The 23,652-nt window shown below is 38.2% G+C and overlaps 1 protein-coding gene across 3 annotated transcripts; it reads left to right on the top strand.

The window, feature by feature from the left end:
- The first annotated feature begins 589 nt into the window (after nucleotides 1-589).
- tlcd4a (TLC domain containing 4a) lies at nucleotides 590-23,652 on the top strand. Of its 3 annotated transcripts, none has more exons than XM_010891137.4 (7): nucleotides 590-877; nucleotides 5,046-5,215; nucleotides 9,627-9,716; nucleotides 9,852-9,910; nucleotides 11,809-11,903; nucleotides 20,096-20,169; nucleotides 20,654-23,652. In XM_010891137.4, exons 2-7 carry the CDS (start codon nucleotides 5,061-5,063, stop codon nucleotides 20,967-20,969), a joined length of 789 nt encoding a protein of 262 aa, XP_010889439.1. In that variant the 5' UTR covers nucleotides 590-877; nucleotides 5,046-5,060; the 3' UTR covers nucleotides 20,970-23,652. The 3 variants fall into 3 exon arrangements, with proteins under 3 accessions (XP_010889439.1, XP_019897547.1, XP_019897548.1); XM_020041988.3 differs by lacking the exon at nucleotides 590-877 and adding an exon at nucleotides 1,843-1,924; XM_020041989.3 differs by lacking the exon at nucleotides 590-877 and adding an exon at nucleotides 9,395-9,470 and having other exon boundaries at nucleotides 5,142-5,215.

Genomic DNA, 23,652 nt, shown 5'->3' with positions numbered 1-23,652 from the left:
TGACTGGAGACCACGGCGAACTTAAATTCGTATTTAAGTTATTTAGTAGACAGTCTCATTGAGAAACTCTTACTGTACAAAGTGCTTAAATGGAGAACACTTTTTTGTATCCGTCTCCTTGTGGAATCTAGACATTAAGTGGCTAAATTCTCCCATCTGTAAAAATGTATAGGATGTAATGATATATGTGCTCAGAAATGTTAAAATGTTATTTGAAAAAAATACTACACATGCTAAAAACCAAATGCAAATATGCTCAAAAAGTCTCATGAAACCTGACTCCTTGGACATAATTGTATGTGCATTTGCGTTGATAAACATATGGTAAGGATTCTGAAATTATTTTATGATTTTTTCAATGTCATTCAGAATCACTTTCTGGTGTCATTTCAGTAAGAGACACTTTTGCTGTCACCATTTTAAAGGTAATTTTAAATATGTTTAAGGCAAAAGTTGACTTTTTATAGGCAATCAGCCTTGGTGTCCCCATTTAGATAGCTACGTAAATGTGTGAAGGTGTATGTATGCGTGTGCAGGTGGGCGGGCACATTTGTGAATATCTCTTTAAGAATTTAACTGTAATTCGATCCCAATACCATATAGCGCCTAGGCTTACAGTTACCTCCCTATCATTTCACTAAGCAATCATCAGTCTGCATCGCAAATCGTGTTTTTTTGTGGATTTATCGAATACAATACAGTCTGCAATTAACGTTTGTACGGTAGAATCGATCTAGTAGGCTATGAGTAGGGGAGCTAGGCCTATCTGTTCATCAAAATGACTGAACATTTAATTCGACATCATTTACCATGCCTTCGCACCATCCCAAACCAGTTGAGTGCGGAACACACATCTGAATGAAAGACTGAATGAGAGGTAAGTCTGAATATTGTATTTGCGTCTCTTCAGACTATGTGCGTGCATTTTTTTGGAAGAAAATCGTTTTCTTCTGAAATGTGAACGGAATTCTGCCATTCTATGCGGCACATCTGGCAAGCTGGCCAGGCATATTGTGGTTAATTATGTTGGTATAACAATAATTTTTTACGCTATTCCATCGACTCCCTGATCTTTGATTCTAAAGCATCTGCCAAAGGTAGATTATACTTGTAACAATATAACTGTATCGCTTTAAAGACGGATCACATTTTCTGACCAAAGTAACATCCGACATACTGTATCTACACATACATACATACATACGTATATTTGCAACACAAAAAATCTGAGGCTGTTAGTTTGCGTCCTGGAAAATATTTAAAAATAAATATAAGTTTTACAACCTTCTCAATTAGACAACATGTTTTCACGTATCTCAACGACTATCTTGCGCCCACACCAATCCCCATAACTTCATTGTAAATGCTTGTACAAGTCATCACATGTGCAGTAGACGGTGCGGTTTCAGTTGTTAACCTCGCCTTGCATGTTTGAAGACCTTCAGTAAGCCTTTTGTTGAGTGGTTTATTTGGCTACATTTTTACCTATTATTTGCCTTGCTTACAATCTTTAAAACGGATACCCCTTCTCTACTTTAAGGTTCTGTAATATTCGTGTTCAAATTATCTTCATCTGAGTATAGAGTTGACTAAAAACTGCTACATGGACACTCAGTAAATGAATGAAAGGCAGTTATGTGGTCAACAAGCGAGTACAACTTTTACTTAAGGAGCTTTGGCCTCTAGCAGTATCCATATGTTATTTGTTTAGTTTTAACCTCAATGGCCCCTTGTACTTGCCTGGCTCATGCATGGAATGGAACAACACTGATGTAACTGCCAACATTGTTTCAACACTGTTTACCATTGATCTCAGATGGACAGTGACTATGGTGAGATTTTAGGTTCCAGCCCTAGGTATTCAGGCTATGGTAATTATTTATCTGCTTCAGAAGAAATGTCTTCATACAGTTCTTCAAAAATGGTAATTCATAGCTTAGTTGAGCCATGCACTGTCTCAAATCTTCTTAACCGTATATGTTTTAATTGTTTGTTTCCTACTAGCAGTAGAGTTTGCAAAACCGAGGCGACGGTGCTCTAAAGTAATTCCAAAATGAATGTATATCATTTGAAATGGCTAGAAGAAATGTCCTAAAGACCTACTTAACCAACTACTAGAAGGTTTAAAGAATTTACCACAGGACTACTTAAGAAAAAGACATATACTAAAGCTTATCTTTTCTGTTTTGCGTTCTAAAGGAGGTCACACAATACTGATTTAAAAAACCATGTCTATGTTTTAATGAATTTGTGTTTCTTTGTTTTTACTTGTGTTGTATATTTTTTTCTTCAAATAAATAAATATTTAGGGTCCGTTTCTCAGGCTTAGCCTAATCCTGTACTAAAAATCAATCAATTTATCTTCAGCTTGATATTTAGTACAGTATATTATGTGTGCTTTAGACTTTTCCTTAAGCAAGTGAGATCTCAACATTATGTAAACAATGTTTACTCCAACTGACCCTTTTATTGATTCAATGTACAGAACTGGGTTTCACATGGACTCTCACACAGTGTAGCAAAGTGTAGCAATAGGATAGCCATGTTAACAGAATCACAAATAGTGCTTGCCTTTGTTGTAGTTTTTTGGTAGTTGGCCCACGTTTAACCGTATCAAAAAGGAACATTGAAAATTAACATTAAAATTGTTAATATTCAATATTTTATTTGACAAATTGTTGAATATATTTTGATGAAGTTTAGTTATTAAGCTAGAGAATTTTAAAGTGTCATATAATAGCTGATAAAAGTGAAATGGTCAGAAAACCAATGTTATACTGTCATTCAGTTGGAAAACTGTATTTACACTGTTCCTTGAAATGTGGTCATTGACATATTGTCTGATTTGTTGGATCTCTTTGGAGATCAAAACTAACAAGCTGTGTTGCTGAGTAGAAAATATAGGGCTAATTTTAGAAGCTGGGTTTTACTGCATGAAAGGTTTCTGGCTGCATTCATTGCCATTCTTAAAGTGGCATTATGGTACAGTTGGAAATAAAAGCAGGACAACTGAAAGTCACAGCAGTGGCTGCACCCAGGGCAACATGACAATCTCTAGTAATTCGGATCCCATATGTCTGCGTAGAGATTGTACTGTGGCTGATTTTCTTTTGCTGGTGCTTGGTGGGCGGGTGGTTTTTAAGCCAAAGGGTTATCTGTATGGATCACTGCTTCACTACTCGGCACGGATCAAATTGGGAAATTCACAGCCCATATCTCTGTGGATACTTTGGCTTTTAAAATAATTCTCAAACCCCTTACAGATTTTGAGAATTATTTTGGATTTAACACACAAAGTCTGTAATGTCAAAGTGATAAAGAAAATCAGCAAATTGTACTAAATTAATTACAAAACTAAATAGAAAAATAATTGATTGCATAAGTATTCACCCCCTTTGCTATAAAACAGCTGAATGAGCTGGTCAATACATTTTATATTTTTTTTAGACATCACCTAATTAGTTAATTGGAGTCCAACTGTGTGCAAAAAGGATTTCAAAGGTTCAATACCTTTTTCAGGGTTCAGGTTCAATTCCCTGCAGTTGGTTAGTACAATTCCTAACAAAAACTATATCATGACGAAAAAAAGGAAAATTCAAAGAAAATCTTTAATTCAAAACCACCAGTCAGGGATAGGCTTTAAGGATATATTTCCAAGGTATTGGATATCCCCAGTGCACAGTAAACTCCATTATTAACAAATGGAGATGCTACAACAATGAATCTTTCTAGAACAGGCCTTCCTAAAAAAAACAAATATCCGGACAAGAGGATCTGATCTGAGGAATGCTGTGCATACTGCAACATTAGCCCAAGTTATTCACAAGTGGCCTTTATGGGAGAGTGGTGAAAAGAACAATATTGTTGCAAAGAAATAACACCAAATCTTGGCTAGTAGCATTTGGGAGACTCTGAGACCAAGTAGAAGATTATTCTATGGGCTGGTGAGACCAAAATAAAGCTTTTTCTTTTTGGTCTCCACTGTAAGCACATTATTCTTAGAACACTATCTCCTACCGGGAAGCATGGTGATGGCCGCATCATGCTATGGGGATGTTTCTCTGCATCAGGGCATGGAATGCTTGTGAAGATAAGATAAATGCAGCAAAGAATTAATGTCCTGGAAGAAAACCTGTCTGCAAGAGACCTGGGACTTGGGGGAACATTCATCTTCCAGCAGGACAATGAACCCAACTTTTGAAAACAAAAATATCAATGACCTGGACTGAGCCCTGAACAGAATCCAGTTGAGAATATGTGGCAAGAGTTGATAATTACTTTCCACTGAAGGTTCCCATCCAACTTGATGGAGTAATTTTGCAATCCAACTTGATGGAGTAATTTTTTTTTTTCTCCAGATGTGCAAAGCACAGTTTCCTTGTTACAGATTAAGCCTAGTCCTGGACTACAAATCACAAATCTCCATGCGCCGGTTTTGCAGACATGGATTAAGCCTAGTCTAGGACTAAGGAATCAAGTTCAATAGAACTCAATTGAGCTTGTTTTTTAGTCCTAGACTAGGCTTATTCTGTGTCTGCGAAACCAGCGCCATGTGAATTACATTTTAGTCCTGGATTACGCTTCATCTGTATATCGGAAACTGCACAGTTTTTGTTTTTAATGCATAGGAGTATATGATACAGATACACAGAATATTCTGGATATACGTACACATGTCTTGCTTGTATAACCCACTTGTGCTGTATGGCCCTCTATGAAATGTGTTCTACTGTATACCTCTGTTGATCTGAACATCATTTTGACTCTACCCTGTATATAGCAATAAAGGGCAACCTGTTGTGTTTTACTGACTGCAATGTCAAATCTACTACACACTGCCAGTCCACTGTACTATACTATTGTCATCAGTATGTTTTTGTTGTTGTTGTTTAAACCTATAGCTTATCTCTATTTGAATTGTATCTTGTTGAATCTACCCAAATGACTATTCACCTCTCACCCTCTCTTGCTTGCTTCCTCTCTCCCCTCCTCTTGCGCTCTTCCATCTCGTTCTGTCTATATTTCCTCTGCTTTCCCTTCTCCAGTGGGCTTTGGCGGCCATGGATCCATTCAGCCAGCTGATCCTGGTCATCGCAGTCGCCAGTTTCCTTTTCTTCCAGTGGCTCTTCCACCGTGCCAGCCCCTGGGTCTCCACACGCGTCAGCCCTGGCTTTCTACGCCTTGCAGAAAAGCAGAAGGTGGAATGGAATTCAAGGTACAGAACATTGGCCATAGGCTGCAATACTAATATTACATAATTATCCTTTATGTGTTCGTACATAAAGGCTTGAATACAAAAAGTTGTCCCAAGGATACACTTGGGCACTCTGGACTTTTACACCATTGTGTGTCCACATACTTCTGGTTTGTATTATTAGATTTTTCTATTTCTTCAACAACTGTTCATGCCTACCATTCATCTTTTAGATTTTTTGAAAACAACATCTGTAGAATCTGATGTGGTTTTAATAAAGGCACATTGAAGCATATGATGGTCCAGTTACGTAAGAGATAAAGTTTTTTTTTAATGAGCTTTTTAGAGAAACACACCTCAAGATTTGAGTGGACTAGATCTTTGCTATACAAGATTGTTTTCACTGGTTGACTCACCTGTTGTACTATGTTAAATACTGTAGATTGTCTGAGTGAACAAGAACATTCAAACTAAACTTGCATGAAACTGGGTGTGTGTGAGCATATTTATGCCACAATATAGAGATTATTGAAATTGCATATCCTTTCACAACGTTTTGCAGGTCAAATGATTTTTTTCAAGAAATATTGCATTGTTGTTATAGCCTACTTTTTATCATTTCATTTCTTGCACTTAAAAAGCCTAATCAACAGAATATCTTTTAACTAAATCAATTGATGAGTTTTTTAAATATATAAATAAAGTTTCCAGTACTTTGGCTACCCATGCCTTTCAGACACAAGCCTATCAGCTGTTTTTGTGTGCAGCAGACAAATGGACAGAAGCCTCTGCGATTCCTATTCATTTCCCAAGGAAAGCTATAAGCTGCATTGGCTATAGAAACTTTATTTTAAATATATATATTTCTTTACACTAGTGAGGAGCAGGCTGAATTGCACAGTGTTTTTGCCAGACTGCGTAAGCGTATCCGGCTATGACCAGCGAATGTCTCTTACTGAGTGAGGGACTGGCTGACCATCCATTGTTAAATAGCGTAGTGGTTAGAGAGAGGGACTGTCACGTAGGCGACCGGGGTCCTACTTACCTTGCTGAAAGGATCCAGCCATACATACCTACATGTAACCTTCGATCGCAAGATGCAGGCCTTTTAATTGTACCTAGGATTTCTGAACAAACAGCTGGAGGCAGGGCCTTTTCTCATAGAGCTCCACTACTATGGAATGATCTGCCAATTAAGGTTAGAAATGCAAACTCAGTGCAAACTTTCAAGTGTCTACTAAAAACTCATCTCTACAGCACGGTTTATGATTAGGTGTAGCCTGGCCCAGGGGCTTGAAGGTGACCAGAAGGCTTGATACTGCCCACCCTTGCTGTCTTGCTAGGTGGGCTCTCGTAGCCACTGGGATGCCTTCCCTCCAATGCCTTTCGGGGGAGGAGTCACTGGCTTGTTGTCTCTCTGTTGCGTACTTGTGCAATTGGGCTGCACTCTGCTGGCAATACTTGGCCCTCATTCAGGGTGGTTGCGGTTGGTGGGTGTCCCTTTGGTTGATGCTTGGCAAGTGGGTGGATTGTTTTGCTGCCTGTTGGGCCCTGTCCGGCGCCTCCCCCAGCTGGGCCACAGTGTTGCCGGACCCCCCCCCCGTCTCAGTCCCAAGATCTAACGCTGCTATATTATTGTGCTGGGGGAGTAGGGTCAGTTCTCCTTCCCCACTAAGTTCTCCTTCTTCACTATTAATTGTTGTTGATATGAGGAATGCATTTTCTGAATTTTCCCAGTCTCCTCCCATTTCCTGGTCCACACCTGCAGAGTACCTGTTTTGGGGGCCCCTTGCTGTCCCTGTCCAAAGTCCTCCTGGTTGTGTTGCAGATCAAGATGATACCTGACGATTTCAGCTGCCACTGTGCTGACACCTCCTCCCTCACCTGTGTTGTCCCTGTCCTTGTCCACCTGGTCATGCTTCTGACCTGGTCTAAATTTAAATCGACTCTGGTTTAAGGCTGGGTGTTTTTGTAAAAGCACTTTGTGACACCTGCTGTTGTAAAAAGGGCTTTATAAATGAATTTGATTGATTGATGGATTCAACCCTCTCTATGGACCAAACAAATTTGGCGTTAGGATTTGTTCAGGATAGGCTAGAATTTCGCTGGCTGCAAGCTTCAGTAGATTCATTATAGTTATCTTAAATGACAACTGTTGAAGGTTATATATGTGATGGACGTACTGCACGGATATTGCTCTAGATTTACGTAGCGTAATTGTTGGCTATGCAACTGTCATTGTTTTCTAAAGAAACAAACCAGCTATGGAATGATTGGAGTCATTGTTTTCATTATAGGTACAGTATAGCTAGACTAAAACTTTGCTGGCTACAAGCTCCAGTAGCTGCATTATAGTAAGCTTAAAGCAAAACTGTTCATGGTTATATTGCATGGACGAACTGCACCGACGCAGAACATATTGCTCTTTCGATTTTCATAGCGTAGTTCACATGATGTAGTGATTATTTAACTGTCATTGTTTTCTAAAGAAACGAACCAGCCATGTAGTGATTAGAGTCATTGTTTTCCTTATAGGTACTGTATAGCTGTTAGCTAACCATCTACACTAATATATTTCTAATTTAATGTGTTGATATACCTGTTATACCTGTTGTTGGTTTGGATGTTAACTCATGTAGGGAACTCGTTTTGAGAACCATGGAATTTAGACTATTTGCTGGTTTGACAATGCAAAAAATGAACAGACACCACACCTCTACACACGTATCATGTGCACCCACACCCACTGTTTAAATAGTGTAGTGGTAAAAGACCCTGTCTGCCGCAAAGGAAACTGTGGATCTAATCCAGCCAGGGGCGACAACATTCATTCCTTCTAAGCGCTGGCCGGTTGAACTAGGCTTGCTTGGTTCTTTTCCTGTACCCTGAACTAACTATTCATAAATAGTCAAAAATGTGTCTTAAGAGAAACAACTTTCATTAGACATGTATTATAAAACCCTCTGGCGGGACCACTGGGGTGCATTGTTTTTAGATTTGTTTCTTGTGACGAAAAGATGGTGGAGGATCCCAGGGGTTGCCATTGTACAGAGCTACTTCTTGCAGCTCTAAAAAAAAATGATAGCAGATTTGAATACATGTACAGTTGAATACTTAAGGTGTGACAATGTTTTAAAATAATTAGTTGACACTCTTCTATGATTGTTGCTTTTTCGAATATTTTCTTCACTGTATTCTGTGTGCAGTACCAATCAAAATTTGGGAAACACTTAGTGAATGGGTGTTTCCTAACTTTTGACTGGTGCTGTATGTTAAATATGACATTGGTAGGTGGGATTAAAGGGCAACTGCAGCCCATAGATAGGCCCTACATTACAGATTACCGTCAAGTGTCTTTGTCAATGGAGATTCTGTGGTCTGTTCTTGCTCTGGCCCATGCCAGTGGTCAGTAAGAGACGGACAGGCAGACAGAGAGATTGGCAGGGAGATGTAGATATGCGTAATTACAGAAGGAGCATAGCTGGCTTACTGTAGATACAGCTTGAGTAAATGTCTGAGTGTCTGAGTTACTGCAGGGGTAGGCAACAGGCATTTAAACACTGTTAAGAGGTCAGTCACACAGGCAGGCAGACAGGTAGTAGTATTAGTATTTACTGTAGATACTGTGCCTGGAGTCCAAACAGAAATCAGAACCCACTACATTAAAATATACATATTAATACTAATGTAATAATAATAATATTAATGTAAAAGCCCAATAGGCTCCCAGAAATACAACATTAAAATACACACAATAATAAAGTGTATCATGTATATGTGTCTCTTTACTGTCATCATTGTGAACAAAGGTGCACCTCCCAACTTGTATTCTGGATTTGGGGACTATGAAAAGACATAATTAACACAACCATATATTCAAATTCTACAGTACAAGCATGGCCCCTGTATTTGGGGAGTTTCTCTGTCAGGGTGGATGAGGAACATTTCTGCATAGACATTTGCAGGTCTTTCCTGTAGATCTTTCAATTGGGTTCAAGTCTGGGCTTCTCAAGGACATACCCAGATTTGTCCCAAAGGTAATCTTCGTTGTCTTGGCTGTTTGCTTAGGGTTGTTGTCTTTTTGGAATTTGAACCTTTGGCCTAGTCTCAGGTCCTAAGCGCTCTGGAGCTGGTGTTCATCAAGGAACTGTCTGTACTTTGTTTTGCTCATCTTTCTCTCAATCCTGAGTATTCTCCCAGTGCCTGTTGCTGAAAAACACCCCCACAGCATGATCCTGCCACCACCATTATTCTCCGACGGGATGGTATTGGCCAGGTGATGAATGATACCTGGTTTCTTCCAGATGGAACTTGGAACTCAGCCCCAAATTTAAAATTGGTTAAATCAAACCATTTTTATCTCTGCTCTTCTGCCTTGTCCAAAAAACATCATATTTTAACAAGGCATGTTTGTGAATATATGTGTGTTTAGGACGGTGTCCACACTCCATGCATTGGTGGTGGGACTCTTCTGCCTCTACATCCTCTTGTTTGATGACGCTGTCAATGAAGACCCTGTCTGGTGAGGACAGTCATTTGTTTTAGTCAATAATGCAAACAATGTGTTGTGTACATACTTTTACTTGTATGTTATACAGTATACATAACAGTATATAACCATGTTGAAAGTAATTCCTCTCTCATTTTGTTCCAACAGGGGAGATCCCACACTTGTGAAGATAAATGTTGGCATGACAACAGGCTACCTCATATCTGGTGAGAAGTCACTGACAAATTTTTGTTACATGCAGTATATTCACACCTGCAAAGGTCCGTGTTTGTTACAGGACATGTTTAATCACACAGGCAACGTCGCCTCTGCACTATAAGCCATTTCAGATTTATTTAAAAAAGAATTACACAAAAAATCCCTCTCCAAGCTCCACTGTTTACTGCAAATTTGCTGCCAGCTCATCATGAATGCACAAATAAATAATTTTCTTTAGGTTACTTCGTGTACCACTGAAATGTCATATCTACATAACACATCACGTACATTTAAATGATCTTTCCTCTCAAAGAGAACAAACATGGTAAATGCACTAAATACAATCAATATGAAATTATTTGTCTTAATCACTAAAAATCTTGTACAAAATACAAGCTTTTCACACAGACCTGCATTAGACAAACAGTTCTCAGTAATTAAATATTTTTTCTTGTCCAATTCAATAGTCTAGTGGAGGAGAGCACTTGCCTGCCAAGCTGAAGCCTGTCACCTACCTACCTTTACCCTATGGTTATTTTGGAATAGGGATCTCAATTTGACCCTGTCATCCTATTTATCTGATTAGTGTTTCCGCTATTTTAAGGCATAAAGGTGTTCATCAAAGCACTACATTTTATAGCCTCAAATGGGATTCAAACTCATTGTGACAGTCTGAGAGAAAATGGTGGTTATACACATATATTTTATATTACATTATTTTTGTAATTAAGCAGAAACCTATTTAGAGCAATTAACAGTTTTGAGTGCATACGTTTCTGTAATGACCCCAGTTGGTATCGAACTCACAACTAATGTTGAAAGTGTCATTTTCTGCCTTCTCTTTTTAGTTGTAGTCATTTGCTTTCCAAATTGTAGTCAAATTGTAAAGTTTTCCCTGTGATTGTATGTACAAATTTGCTAAAGTGACAGCCTCAAACAGCCCCCTAGATGACAGTTCAAAATCAAGTTGCTGTTCTGTTTTTGGCTGCTTTAAAAGTTTTACCCAAATCGTGACCTTTATCTAGGTTTTAAAAAATTTCTCTGCAGCTCAGGCACCTTTACGGTCTTTTAGCCAAAGGCTTCAGACCGGTAATCTCCTGCATTATTTCTTCCAGGCCTATGGACTAGCAGGCAGTAGGGGCAGTTGTTAAAGGAGCTAATTTTACAACACAAAAAGAGTCATTGCCTTTGACTTTTACAACATTTTAAAACATTCCTACACGTTATATAATCATCCTACTATTTACAGTTTAAGTACATGAATGTGGCAAGAATCTAATTTGGCAAGAATCGTTCTGAATGTTGTTACATCAGTGGTCAAGTACATTGAGCGTCATCTGAATATGTATTGGGACACTGTGGGAAGTGTTTCTACTGTGAAAAGGGCTTCCAATTCAACACCAAAAACAGGATGGTTTATCAATCTTTAGGTGGCGAGTAAAACATTTTCAACAAATTTGACTTAAATGCTTATTGAATACAGTTTCAAGTGTCTGCTACAATGATTCATTAGCATATATGCTAATTGTACTAGATTTACCAATGAGAAAAGCTATTATCTAGACATTTCTGACCAATGATGTAATCCAAGTAAATTAGCATGGCCAATGTGTTAGAAACATCTTCTGGTAAGATATCTGAGAGAATTGTTTATCAGGGGAAAATAACTCTATCAATAATATATATATTATCATTGACAAGAGTTTGCTGCAGATTTACATCTGGTGCCAAAGATTTCCAAACTTCTGGTAACCTTTTTTGGCACTTTTTGGTTTACAGCTAGTTTTCCATAAACAGGTACACAGTAACAACAAATCGTTGTATTGTTTTGGTTGACGTTATTGTTTCATTGAAACACACTTAAACTGGTGTTCACCTGTGCACTATTTGTCTGTCTGTTTTCCAGATCTGCTACTAATATTTTACTATTGGAAGGCGATAGGAGACAAGTATTTTGTACTGCACCACCTGGCAGCGTTGTATGCTTACTACTATGTACTGGTGAGTTCCACATTGTCCAATAGCAGAACATGCAGGCAAGATGGGAAAAAGACAACTGAAGGTGAACAGCTGTGTTGTGTCCTACTGTGTGGCTGTGATGTCAGTGCAGGGAGGGTGGCTATGAGGAGACAGCTGATCTCTGGTAGGACTGTGCTAGTGTGGTTCTAACCAGCTGGCACCATCTTCACATCTTCTAGTGATTCTCATTAACTAGTCCTCAGCTGTTAAAACATGCATTGGGCAAAAAAACTGAAATGTTGTGGAGTATTGTGGAGATACTGTTGGTTTATCGTATGATACTACTGCTGTATGCCCAATAGGGTCATGTGAAATTAGCTAGCGTATGTGTTGGAAGTTTGTGCAAGTCAAATGTTGTTAAGTTTGTTACTAAGTTAGCTATTGTTGTGCGAAAAGTATTGAAGTTATTGTTCAAGAGCTAAGCATATTTTTGGTTAATATGATTATCAGGGATAGTTTATTTGAAAGAACTAATAGGGTAATGCAGTACATAATTAGCACTGTATTATCAAATAACATGTCATTTCTGTCTGTACTGTAACAACAGAACTGGTTATAAATGCTATGACCACTGTGGATAGTGCTGTAAGATGTTGTAAGCGCAGTCATCCAGGACACAGCTGTTCACCCTTGGCCTGTAACCCTCTAGGTCACCAGGTTCTGTAGTTAATGATTACGGCAATGATGATAATGTTGGTATTTCTTGCATGGAATGCTTAATGATGGTAATGGCAGCCATTTTTCATCCCTGTCTCCTTCCCCTTCTCACTTTGCCTTTGAAAGTCCAGCTTTTTTCCCAACCTAAAACTCAGCCTTGTATGGAGCCGGACTGAGCTGAGCATGCCTCAGTTTCTCTGGGCTTTCCCAGTGTTGTTGGAGGAGTCTCCAATAGGGAGGAATTTGCATGCAAAAACTACATCTACTTACTGCCTCTTGCTCTGCCTGAGCTCAGCTTTTCCCTTCACTGTTATGACAGAGTGTCCTTAAGTAACTCAAATATGGGTGATTGTGATAACGGTGGTGCTTAAGTGGGTGTATGATGCTTAAGTGGGTCTCGTTTATGAAGGTGCGTCCACTGTAGTGGCCGAATAAGCTCTGCCTAGCGTACTTCAAGTCTTGAGGTTTTCTTTTAAGTAGCCAAGCTCTGGCCTTACCTCAAATCAATTGTGAAACTGCCCCCCCCACCGCTCCATGCACATTTGCTATAGTTTTTGTTTTCATGTAATGTGCATGCAGCATTACTGTAAAAAAACAAAACAGCTATTAATGTAGTACATTCACTGCTGTACTTTCACGTGCAATGATAAACAGGGACAAAACAGTTTGTTGTTGTTACTAACGTATATTTCTTTTATAAATATTGCAAAAGTGTGTGAGTTGCGCTACTGTACATGTAGCTTTAAACCGTTGTGTTTTAAGCTGACTTTGAGCCTGTTTAGACTACAACAATTGTGGTGACCAATTTAATTTAAATAACGTTAGCATGATATGCAAATACAATTTTCTGTTCACACTAGCGGCAACAAACTCTTGCTGTGCCATTGGGCAGAACCCTGACCCGGAAGTCATATTAACACACAGACAAAGTTCATGGCGCTCTATGTCAAACAAGTGCTGTTACTGGTGTTAGTAGGATTGTTTCAAAGCGTCTGTGAGAGATTTTCAGTTGCTGCCCTATGAAAAAAAAGTTATCATGCTGAAAGGACCTACAGAACCAGATTTAATCAGTAGAGTTAATTGATCTCCGTTTGTCATTGTCAGAGACACTTTGTCTTCTGTCATGTAAATTACATACATTTGCATGAAATGTTCTTATAAAAGGGAAAACAATTCTCTGGTCCAAATGATTGGGATGGTTTTGGCATTTACTTGGAAATCTTAAAAATGTCTATGACAATACACAAACATTATTATGGCTTAACTATAACGGGGAAGGGTCTATTATAAACAAAGCACCTGGGTGGATGGTTTCTAAATCTGGCTCTGATGTGGACCTAATGATAGTCATTACACTTTTTGTTTTTTATGTAGCAGATGTCTATTCCATTAGATTGTGGGTTTACAGTACACTGTTTGGATGATGGAATTCTTTTTGTGTTCTTTGTGTGGGCGGGTAGCCAACAGGAGCATCCGTTGAGGTGACATGGCAATCTGATAGCAATGCCATGAAGATGAAACATGCTTGTATTATTGCCTCACAAGCCCACCAAATTGTTTTTCAGTCTGGCTTATCTAATATATTGTTGAAGGTCTACAGTTTTGTATTTCCATAATGACATCCCTAATTTCAAATTTCAATAAAAAAAATGGAAGGGCTATGTGGTGAAAACGCACAAAGAGTCTCCCTGTAGTATGCACTCTCCATCTTATGATAATCTGTGTGCAATAATATGTTTTATTAACCAGGTGGTTTAAATCCTGAATGCTGATTGGCCAATAGCCACTGCATATGAGACAGTTTACGTTTATAAACATTATATGAACTAAAACTGGGTCAAAATAGCAGGTTGGCATCTTGGGGTTTTGTTGCCAATATACAATGGCTGATTGCTTTACCCAGGCACTCTGCGATGCGTTGTGCCTAAGAACAGGGTGTGGTGTTTGGCATATATGGAAATCCTGTTGGCGATATATCACACCCCTTGTGCCTTATTGCTTAAATAGATTGCCTGAGCAAACAAACGTTTTTGGAAGTGTCTGAAACTATTTTTTGTCACCTCTGCTATTGGAATTGAGAATAGTTCAAAGAAGTATTTGAAAAATATTTTCATTTCATTGTCCTTCTCCATAAGCCTAATCACAACTACTACTTGTGAAAAAACATCTGATCCCATATATTCTGTGAAATCATTATACAGTAGGTTACCTGAACATTGAAGACGTGTTGAAATAGCAGTCCCGTGTTCATTGCTGTGGAATACAGCCAGGAGAAACATGCAAACCAGGCAGAAAGAGGCAAACGAGTGGAGGAGCGAGATAAATGCTGAATAAAGGGAGAGGGTATTTATCATCAGGATATTTTCTTCTTAAAAAATTAATAAAATTTGGTTGGTATTTCACACATTTGAACAGAAGCAAGAGCCATGGACTCAGTTATCCAACATGGAATCCAAGCGACAAATGCATAATGTAAATTACGACCCAGTCAGATACTGGATCGGTAATCTGATTTGTTTATCTGCGAAGACCTCCACAGAGTAGATCCCCTCACCTCTTATCCCAACTGAAACACGTGTTAGGATTGTATGCAAATTGTATTGACACACAACTTGAAATTGGCGCTCGATGATTTTTTTTTTTAATAAAAACTTGTTGATGCGAGTACTGCTTTTTGGCACAATGCTTTTATCTTCTGAGAGAATAAAAATAACTTGCTCTTAAAGCTCCTGAGCAAATTTGATGCTGTTGATGAGAATTAAACTAACTGCGCTATTAACTAAAGGAAAATAAGTTAACGTTGGTTATATTCTCACTACAACTTTATTTCCAATTGTTTTTATACGTAGATCCAGAGATTTATTTCATGGTGTAGGCCATACTGTCACTGGACATTAAGGAATTAATAAGTATGTTAATTACTGATATTATTTAGCAAAATACAAACTAATCTGCTTAACAGCCTAATTTGTGTTGTTGTGGTAAAGTGGTCAAGTAACATCTCAGTGATTTTACTCATTTATTTACTTTTTGTGTGTGAGTGTGTCTCAGATCTGTTATATGTCAGTATGTTTTTAAGTCTGTGACTAGCATAAGTTGAAACAGGTATTTTAATAGCATTACGGCATAATATCAACAACATAAAAAACATAAGCCTTAACTTGGAACTTGTGGTTAAATGTCTGTCTTAACATGCAGACTCAATATTTGAATAATGTTTGTTTTCTGAATTGCATGTTAGTCTGTCAGAGTTGTTGTGGCTTTTTGTTGCATCTAACAATAGACACACTTTTTCCGTCTGTCTGTCTGTAGCATATGTTCAGTATGTCATTATCCTCTGCTAATGGTTTTTTCCTAAAATAATATAGTCCCACCCACAATTACCAGCAAAACATTCATGCAAAAACTATCAAATTCAAATTAGGTTGGATAACATGACAAATCTTAAGACCAGGACTGACTGTTCTAGATTGAAGCCTTCCTGTCTTGTCTGCTGTTATTGCTGTTGTGCTACACTGAGCAGATGTGATGTATCTGTCCAGTAACAGTATGGACTTACCAGTACCTAGAAGTACTAGCATTGAGATGCTAGAAAGTTCGTACAATCTCTGGTATAAACTTGAAACAATTGTGTGTTGTCCTCTTTGTGCAAGTCTTGAAAGTATGTATTTGCCACTTATTAACTTTTGTTTCAGACTTATAAGGTAAGTTTCCTGCTTGTGTGTGTATGTATGTTATTTGGATCATTTTGCCGCACCAGGTTTTGCTTGAAAGGGGGGGGGGGAAACAATACAATGGAAATTGCACTTGTTTTAACAATTGATATGTATACCACCCTGCAGAGAGTGGGGTTGTACAAGCCCTTAGGTCAGAGGGTAAAAGTCAGGGTTGTAGCGGGGAGTGACCACTGTTTACTCACGTTTTATTCTAATGTTGAATCACTGATTACTGCCTTTTCAGTGCTCTGAACTTTGAGTTGTATTCGTGCCTGCCTCTCTATGAACGTGTGGAATCAGAATTCGGGTATGGATGTTTTGTCCTCCTGCCACTCCTCTGCACTCCATACTGCACAGTTTTAAGCCTATTTATTATTGTTGGCCAATTATTATTAATTCAAAATTGAAATATCAACATTTGGATGAACCTCCATACCTTTGTAATAGAAATCCTAGAAATCCCAAATTAGCCCAGGTGTAACCAACTTAAAAAATCAAACCTGTGTTAAATTATAGTGATGATTTCAGGATTAATTTAACAGTTTCTGTAGGATCGCTCTGTTGTAGTGAATTGCAATCCTCAAAGCTCAACCATAAGCACAAATGACCGTCAAAAAATTAAGGAACAATGATCTGTAAAGATCCAGAATAGAGGAAGAGTATAAAACAATAAAGGCATTGGAGGCATGGTCAAGACGATCAATAAGAAGTGGTTGATTCATGGCTACAGGCCAAAAAGCTGATTGTCCAAAGTGGATGACTGAGCAACTAGAAGACTGATTAGAGAGTCCACCAAGAGGGCAATGGCGACTTTGAGGGCGCTACAGGCTTTTATGGTCACTATCCAGCCCGGTGATGGCTCAATCGAGATAAAAGGCCAGAGAGTTTTGATCAAAGGCCTAAGAGCAACACAGCTTGTGCTTTGGAAGACACACAGTATCTCAACTTCTGACCCAAATCTGCTGGGAGATGCTGCGATAAGGCAGTCTTAATCACAGATTGGATATTAGGAAACTATGGAGGAAAGCAGGCTAAACAGGAGCAGGTTGTCCTTAAGTAGTCCAGAGCCCCGAACCAAACAGGCGCCTCCACCAAATATTAACTCAAGGACATGGACAGTTGTCAAATTATGATATTTTAGTTTTGTATCTTTTTATACATTTGCTTATTTCATGGCAAAACATTTTACATGAAGTGTACAGTATGATGTGTAGATAACTGGGGAGGACGAACATTTTAATTAAAGGCACTGAAAAGGCATGTGAAAAGTTCAAGGAGATTTATACTGTTCTTTTATATTGCTAAGTCTGTGGTTTCACTGTGACAGATAACCTGATGTGCATGTTGTGTAATGCTTAATTACAGAAAAGTATGTTAGGCTTTCTCTGCATTAAAATACAATCGAGCAATACAGTTCTAATAATGTAATATGGTATGGTTGGTATAGCAGTGATTGTTAATATTACATTTTCTAATGGAATTGTTTGCCGATTTGCCGATTGCCGGATTTCATACTTTAAACACTTTCTTTTACAACTACACCCCTGTTAGTAATATATGGCAGATACCTTCCTTTAACAGCTAACTATTAACCTGTCTGTTATATGCATGGCAAATAATTACTCATTTGGGTAGTTGCAGAATGTGTGGAAGGACTGTTTTTAGTTTTTTACAACAGTGTTTTCAATGAGTGACTGATAGTCTTTTAGTCTGTGAGCCTTGTTGGTGCCATCAAGACTGTTATATCAAAGGTCCCTTCGAAGATATTAATGGGTACTCAGTATATTACGGTATACTGAAGATGAAATAAGACCGGAGACTAAATTTGGACCAAAGATTTTAGCCGTTAGCTGAGTCTCCAGAGGAGTGATGTGTTTCTGTTTGATCTGAAAAATGGCAGCAGAGCAGACCTATATTCAGAAAGTGATTTTAATTTTTGCTCCAAACCCCTACTTAATATTTGCTTTGGTTAACCAAGATTCAGTGTAGTCCAAAAGTATTTGGACAGTGACACAAGTTTTGTTGTTGTACTCCAGCACATTGGATTTGAGATGAAACAATGACCAAGAAGTTAAAATGCAGACTGTCAGCTTTAATTCTACAGATGAAAATAAGATATAACGTCATATTTAGTACTAGATTTTAAATCATTTTATTTAAAACCTGGGTATTTTCTCTGTTGATGCTCTGCCAGGCCTGTACTGCAGCCCTCTTCAGTTCTTTTTTATGTCTGGGCATTTTTGCCTTCAGTCTTCAGCAACTGAAACATATGCTAAGCTGGATCCCACTCTTAGCCTGTAATTCCATAAATTAAGAAACATGACTTATTTCACGGATAGTTGGTTTGCTCATTTCTTTTTTGCTGGACCACGTAAGCGGAGCCAGCTAAGAAGAGCGAATGTCTCTTACTGAGTGAGTGACTGACTGAGTGTCTGACTGACTGACTACCCCTTGTTAAATAGTGTAGTGGTTAGAGAAGCGGACTTGTGAACTATAGGTCCTGAGTTCGTATTTCCTCGGAGGCGAAGCGAAGTACGCATTGTGAATTATTCCATATTGACGAAAACTTTGCAGGCTAAAACCAAAACCTGAAACTGTATACGGTTATATTGCGACTGTTTCTGGCATGGAATAGTTCATCTTCATTGCAAATGCAATACATAGCCGCTACTTGTGGAGGAGGTAAACTCAGTAAGAAACGTTAGTTTAACTCTATCAATGTAATTCACAAATGGCCAATTAACTATTAAAACGGCCAGTGGCAAAAGAGGATTTGTTCAGGATAGAGACAAGAGGTACAAGTGTACAGTGCTGTAGTGTAGTGGTTAATGACACAGCATTTCACATGGGCGACCCGGGTTCGAAACTTTATGTAGGAAGATTTTCTATTGCAGGCCGGCTGAACTAGGCTTGCCTGGTTTCTTGTTCTCTCTATATATTTCTCTAGCCATCATGGTACATGTTTATATTTGTCTCATCTGTTTACCATAGCTTTTTCTAGAACAGTGCAGTAAAAAATTATTTTTGGCATTGCTGTTTTGGAGTACTCTGTAGTTTGGCTGGTGAAGTCTTCTGCAAATTGTAGTGGCTAACACACCCATGCCTACGTCCTGGAGTTTTCCTGATCAGTCGTTACTGATGAGTTCCTGATGGTTGCTCAACCAGGTCATTTTTTTTTACTTTCATATTTTTTGATGTACTAATTTATTTGAATTTGTCTGCATCATGGTAGTCAGCTTGACTTGCATTGACACTTCTTTGGTCCTCGAGTTGTTACAAATAAAACTGACTCCAAATGCAAAGGCTTAAATCAAGACTAGACATTAACAGCTTTCTTTTGAATACATAAAAACAAACACGTCTGCATTATAAGAGACAACTTGTTCAAATATTTCTGTAACCTTAAATGGGGGACTTCGTCCAAAAAATGCTGTTATTATGTTAATTCAATATGGATGAAAATAACCTGAAACTAACCTGACTTTCTGTATCTCAATTCCATTTTCATTGTATCATTCAATTTTAAAGTGCTGGAGTACAGACCCAAAGCAACAAAACTTGTGGACTGTACTTTATTTATAGTGGAATTATTATTTTCTGCCTTTTCTTCACATCCTATTGTGTGATGATGAAATGCACATCTATGTGCTGAAAATTATGGCAAAAGTGGAGTTTATTTTTTATTTTTATTAAACACTGCCATCATTTTTTTTAAACTGGTAATATTTCATGTTTTTAGCATGGTCAGTACCTTCCTTTTATTTTTTTACTGTATCTCTTCTTTTTACCTTGTTCTTTCAGGGACAAGGAATGTTGCCTTATTTTGCTAACTTCCGTCTACTTGCAGAGTTCTCCACGCCATGTGTGAATCAGCGGTAGGTACAAGATACCCATTGTTCATGTCTATTGTACTACTAAGGGCTTGTTCACATTACAAGAGAGAGAACTGCAAAGCTAAATAGACTTTTCTTTTTTTTTTATAATAATCTTCATAGATTTTGAATTTATACCGGCATGTTAGATTGTGGCTGTCAGCCGTGGGAAAAAGCATGCTTACCGACTGAAATGTTTTCACACTTGCACAATTCAGAGGGGACTATATTGAAAATTTGGTGCACGCTACCTTGGAAGTTGGTGTCTAGAGCTATCGATATATGCAAGTTTACACAACAATATAATCTAGTATTTGAGTCTTCTACGATATGTCTCAGAAAATGTAGCATGCAAACAAGCCCTGAGTCGTAAGAGATTACCCTTGTGTTCATACCTGTGTATGAATCCTGTTAGGCCCCGAGTCGCATTAACCGTTAGTTACCACGTACTTCACGTACATCATTGTACTGACTGTCTTTCTTCCAGCTGGTTCTTTGAAGTGTTAGGTTACCCTAAGTCCTCCAGGCCCAACATCGCTAATGGGATGGCCATGGCCGTCGTCTTCTTCCTGGTTCGCATCGCCATCATGCCGCTTTATTACAGCCGAATGTGGGCTGTATACGGTACCGATGCCTTCTACCGCGTCCCGCTGGGAGGCCGTGCTGCCTGGATCATTTCCAGCGTCTGTCTGGATGTCATGAACGTCATGTGGATGCACAAGATTGCCCGCGGCTGCTACAAGGTCATGCGCTCTGGCCGACGGCACAAAGTAGAGACACAGGAGAATGGAAAGACAGACTAGGAAGTAAAAGGACTGTTGACGTAATGGGTAAGGTGATCCAGTCGAACCCCTGTCCCCTTTTTAATGTTTTGCTGTCAAATAACTAAACAAAAGCAAAGTCTTGCACTGACAACATTTTATGGTAGTGGGCGCAGGACATTTCTGTGCCTCTTTTGAAGATTTTGCTGGATGTGGACAAAAAGACAGTAACAAGGGCAGTGATGAGTTAAGCTGCCTTTTAGCAATACGTCTACGCATGCTAAATTTTTTTCTCTGCATTTCATCACAAAACAGCATGTCTGGGATTATGTCAATTTTTCCAAAAATATTTTACAAAGTCAGAGTTTACTTCTTATTCCAAACTCAATTTGCTCCCCAAAATTCCTTGACATGCTTTGTTTTTTTTTTTTTCCTTTTGATATTCTGGTTGCTGAATCCCAAGCATTACATATTTTAATTTTAAATACACAGGAATTATTATTGCCTGTTTTTAGAAACCTACCAACCCAACTAAATTCAGAAAACTTGTCTATATTGATACATTTCATCCCAAGACTCATGAAGAGGAACAGGATGCAACATATTCCCCTTGAAGCATAAGGGTATAATTCAGAAGACTGGATGGACATGTAGTACAAATAAACCTGTAGCTGAAAACTCTCAATGAATCACACTGAAACAAAGCCAATGTTAATTAAGATCGATATAAACCTGGCTAAAGTGGCCCTCCCATGGGTCACTCCATCTTTGAAAGGTTCAAGTAGGTGAGGGGGAAAGTTAGAGAAGAGATGCATGAACCAATTCCTCACATTTGCCAAGCCAGGTTAGAGATTGTTGAGTATTGTTTATTTTAATATGTATGTTGGTATTTTGTTTTAATTATAGAGGTGAAAGCAGTCATTGCACTTTGCTTGTTACGCCATAGGATATGTCACTCTGCTTGCATGTCTGACCAAAAGGATGTTGAAAAGGAATTTTGAGAATGTGTTAGTTACAGTAATAGGGAAAAGCAGCATGAGAGCTTCTTCACAGATTTCTTAGGGGCAGATAAAAGAAATGTGAGCTTTTTGTCTTCAACATTTCAATAATGTATAATTATAACATGCCATTATCACAACATGTACAGTTTATTATTATTTTTTTTCTCTTTCTGTTTTTACAAACACACTGTCAAAACCAAGATATATGTACAGTCATCTGGTGCATGCTGCAGTCCATATAATGTCTGGGTATCAAATCAATATAGAATTTGAGTTTACTGTGTGTTTAGAAGAGGGGTCATTGACACAATGTTATTGATTTAGTATGGCTCATCTGAGTTGACCAATAGCTACCAAAACCCACCTTGGTGTAAGAAATTTCTGACCTTCATCAAATATAATTTATTATTAACAGTTATGTAACAGAGCAGCACGTCAATGTTTGTACTAATATATTTATTCTTTAAGGAGACATATAATTCATAAGCATAAGAGTTTCATGATGCATCTTCAGTAGGCTTTCATAATACAGTGACATAGGCCTCCATAATGCCTTCTTTCTGAGCAGTTTAATGTAAAGTGCACAACATTAAAGACTATTAATTAACTTTGGAAAAGAGGGTATCATACTACACTTGTATTTTACTGGAGGGATGACTTAACACAGATTAAGTGAGAATAAATAGGAACTAGCACTGTCCTCATCAAATGAAGTTACTTTTTCAGAATTTTTTGATTAATGAACTTTGTACTTGCATTTTGAACTTACTTTATTGTCTATGGTGGATAAAAGGAAGCATTTTATAGTATGTGAATGAAAATAGTGAACTCAAAACATTTTTGGCCTTGGTCTTGTTCTGCAGTCTTATCTGGCACTTGCCTTTTATACAACAAAGATCTTTTGTTACAGCTTTTCCAATGCAATGTCTATAATGTGTTTATACTTTTTGTGTGAATGTCCATTTCAGTAGTCCACTTCACTGTGATTAGTTTATCTTGTATGTTCACTTGGAAATAGTCACTGAAATGTGTGCCCCCCGTAGCCTATAGAGCGCTGTTAACTGTAGCCTATAGAGCGCTGTTAACCGTAGCCTATAGAGCGCTGTTAACCGTAGCCTATAGAGCGCTGTTAACCGTAGCCTATAGAGCGCTGTTAACCGTAGCCTATAGAGCGCTGTTAACCGTAGCTTATAGAGCGCTGTTAACCGTAGCCCATAGAGCACTGTTAATCATTGTCTATAGAGCATTGTTAACCAAAGCTCAATAAATAACAAACCTTGACCTTGTTATATTATAGTATCCATATCAACTATCCTGACTGATTTGAAAGGATGGGTGATAATGTGATCCTGGGGTTTATTGAATAGAACCTGTTTATTTTGCATAGTGGTTGAGAACATCAGCACTCAGTTCCGTTTTTGTTGTAGTTGCATGGTCATGCATGATCATGCTTCTCTCCTTACACGCCCTCTATAATTGCATGCCGTATTGCATGGAGATAGCACTGTCAACAAAAAGCAATTTTTAAAAGCAAAACTGTATATTATTTTTTTAAATCCTGGATATGTACATGATGTCATTATTAGGTAGCCTACTTCTTTCATTATGTAGTCCAGTGAGGATGATGCAGGTGTTGCCTTGTATTTCAATAGTCTGAATTTTATTTTTATGTAGACACTCTAAAAAAAAAATCTGTGTTTTAATAGATTTCACCTGAGTTTTAA

Source organism: Esox lucius, chromosome 21 (genome assembly GCF_011004845.1).
Source record: "Esox lucius isolate fEsoLuc1 chromosome 21, fEsoLuc1.pri, whole genome shotgun sequence".
Taxonomy (NCBI): domain Eukaryota; kingdom Metazoa; phylum Chordata; class Actinopteri; order Esociformes; family Esocidae; genus Esox; species Esox lucius.
Note: the sequence above shows the minus strand (reverse complement) of the source record. Positions and strands in the feature narration are given on the sequence as shown.

Coding starts and splice junctions, on each gene's coding strand:
- tlcd4a (XM_020041988.3), top strand. CDS start 1,898: ATGTCTTCATACAGTTCTTCAAAAATG. Junction 1,925..5,045: donor CATACAGTTCTTCAAAAATG/GTAATTCATAGC, acceptor TCCCTTCTCCAG/TGGGCTTTGGCGGCCATGGA. Junction 5,216..9,626: donor AAGGTGGAATGGAATTCAAG/GTACAGAACATT, acceptor ATGTGTGTTTAG/GACGGTGTCCACACTCCATG.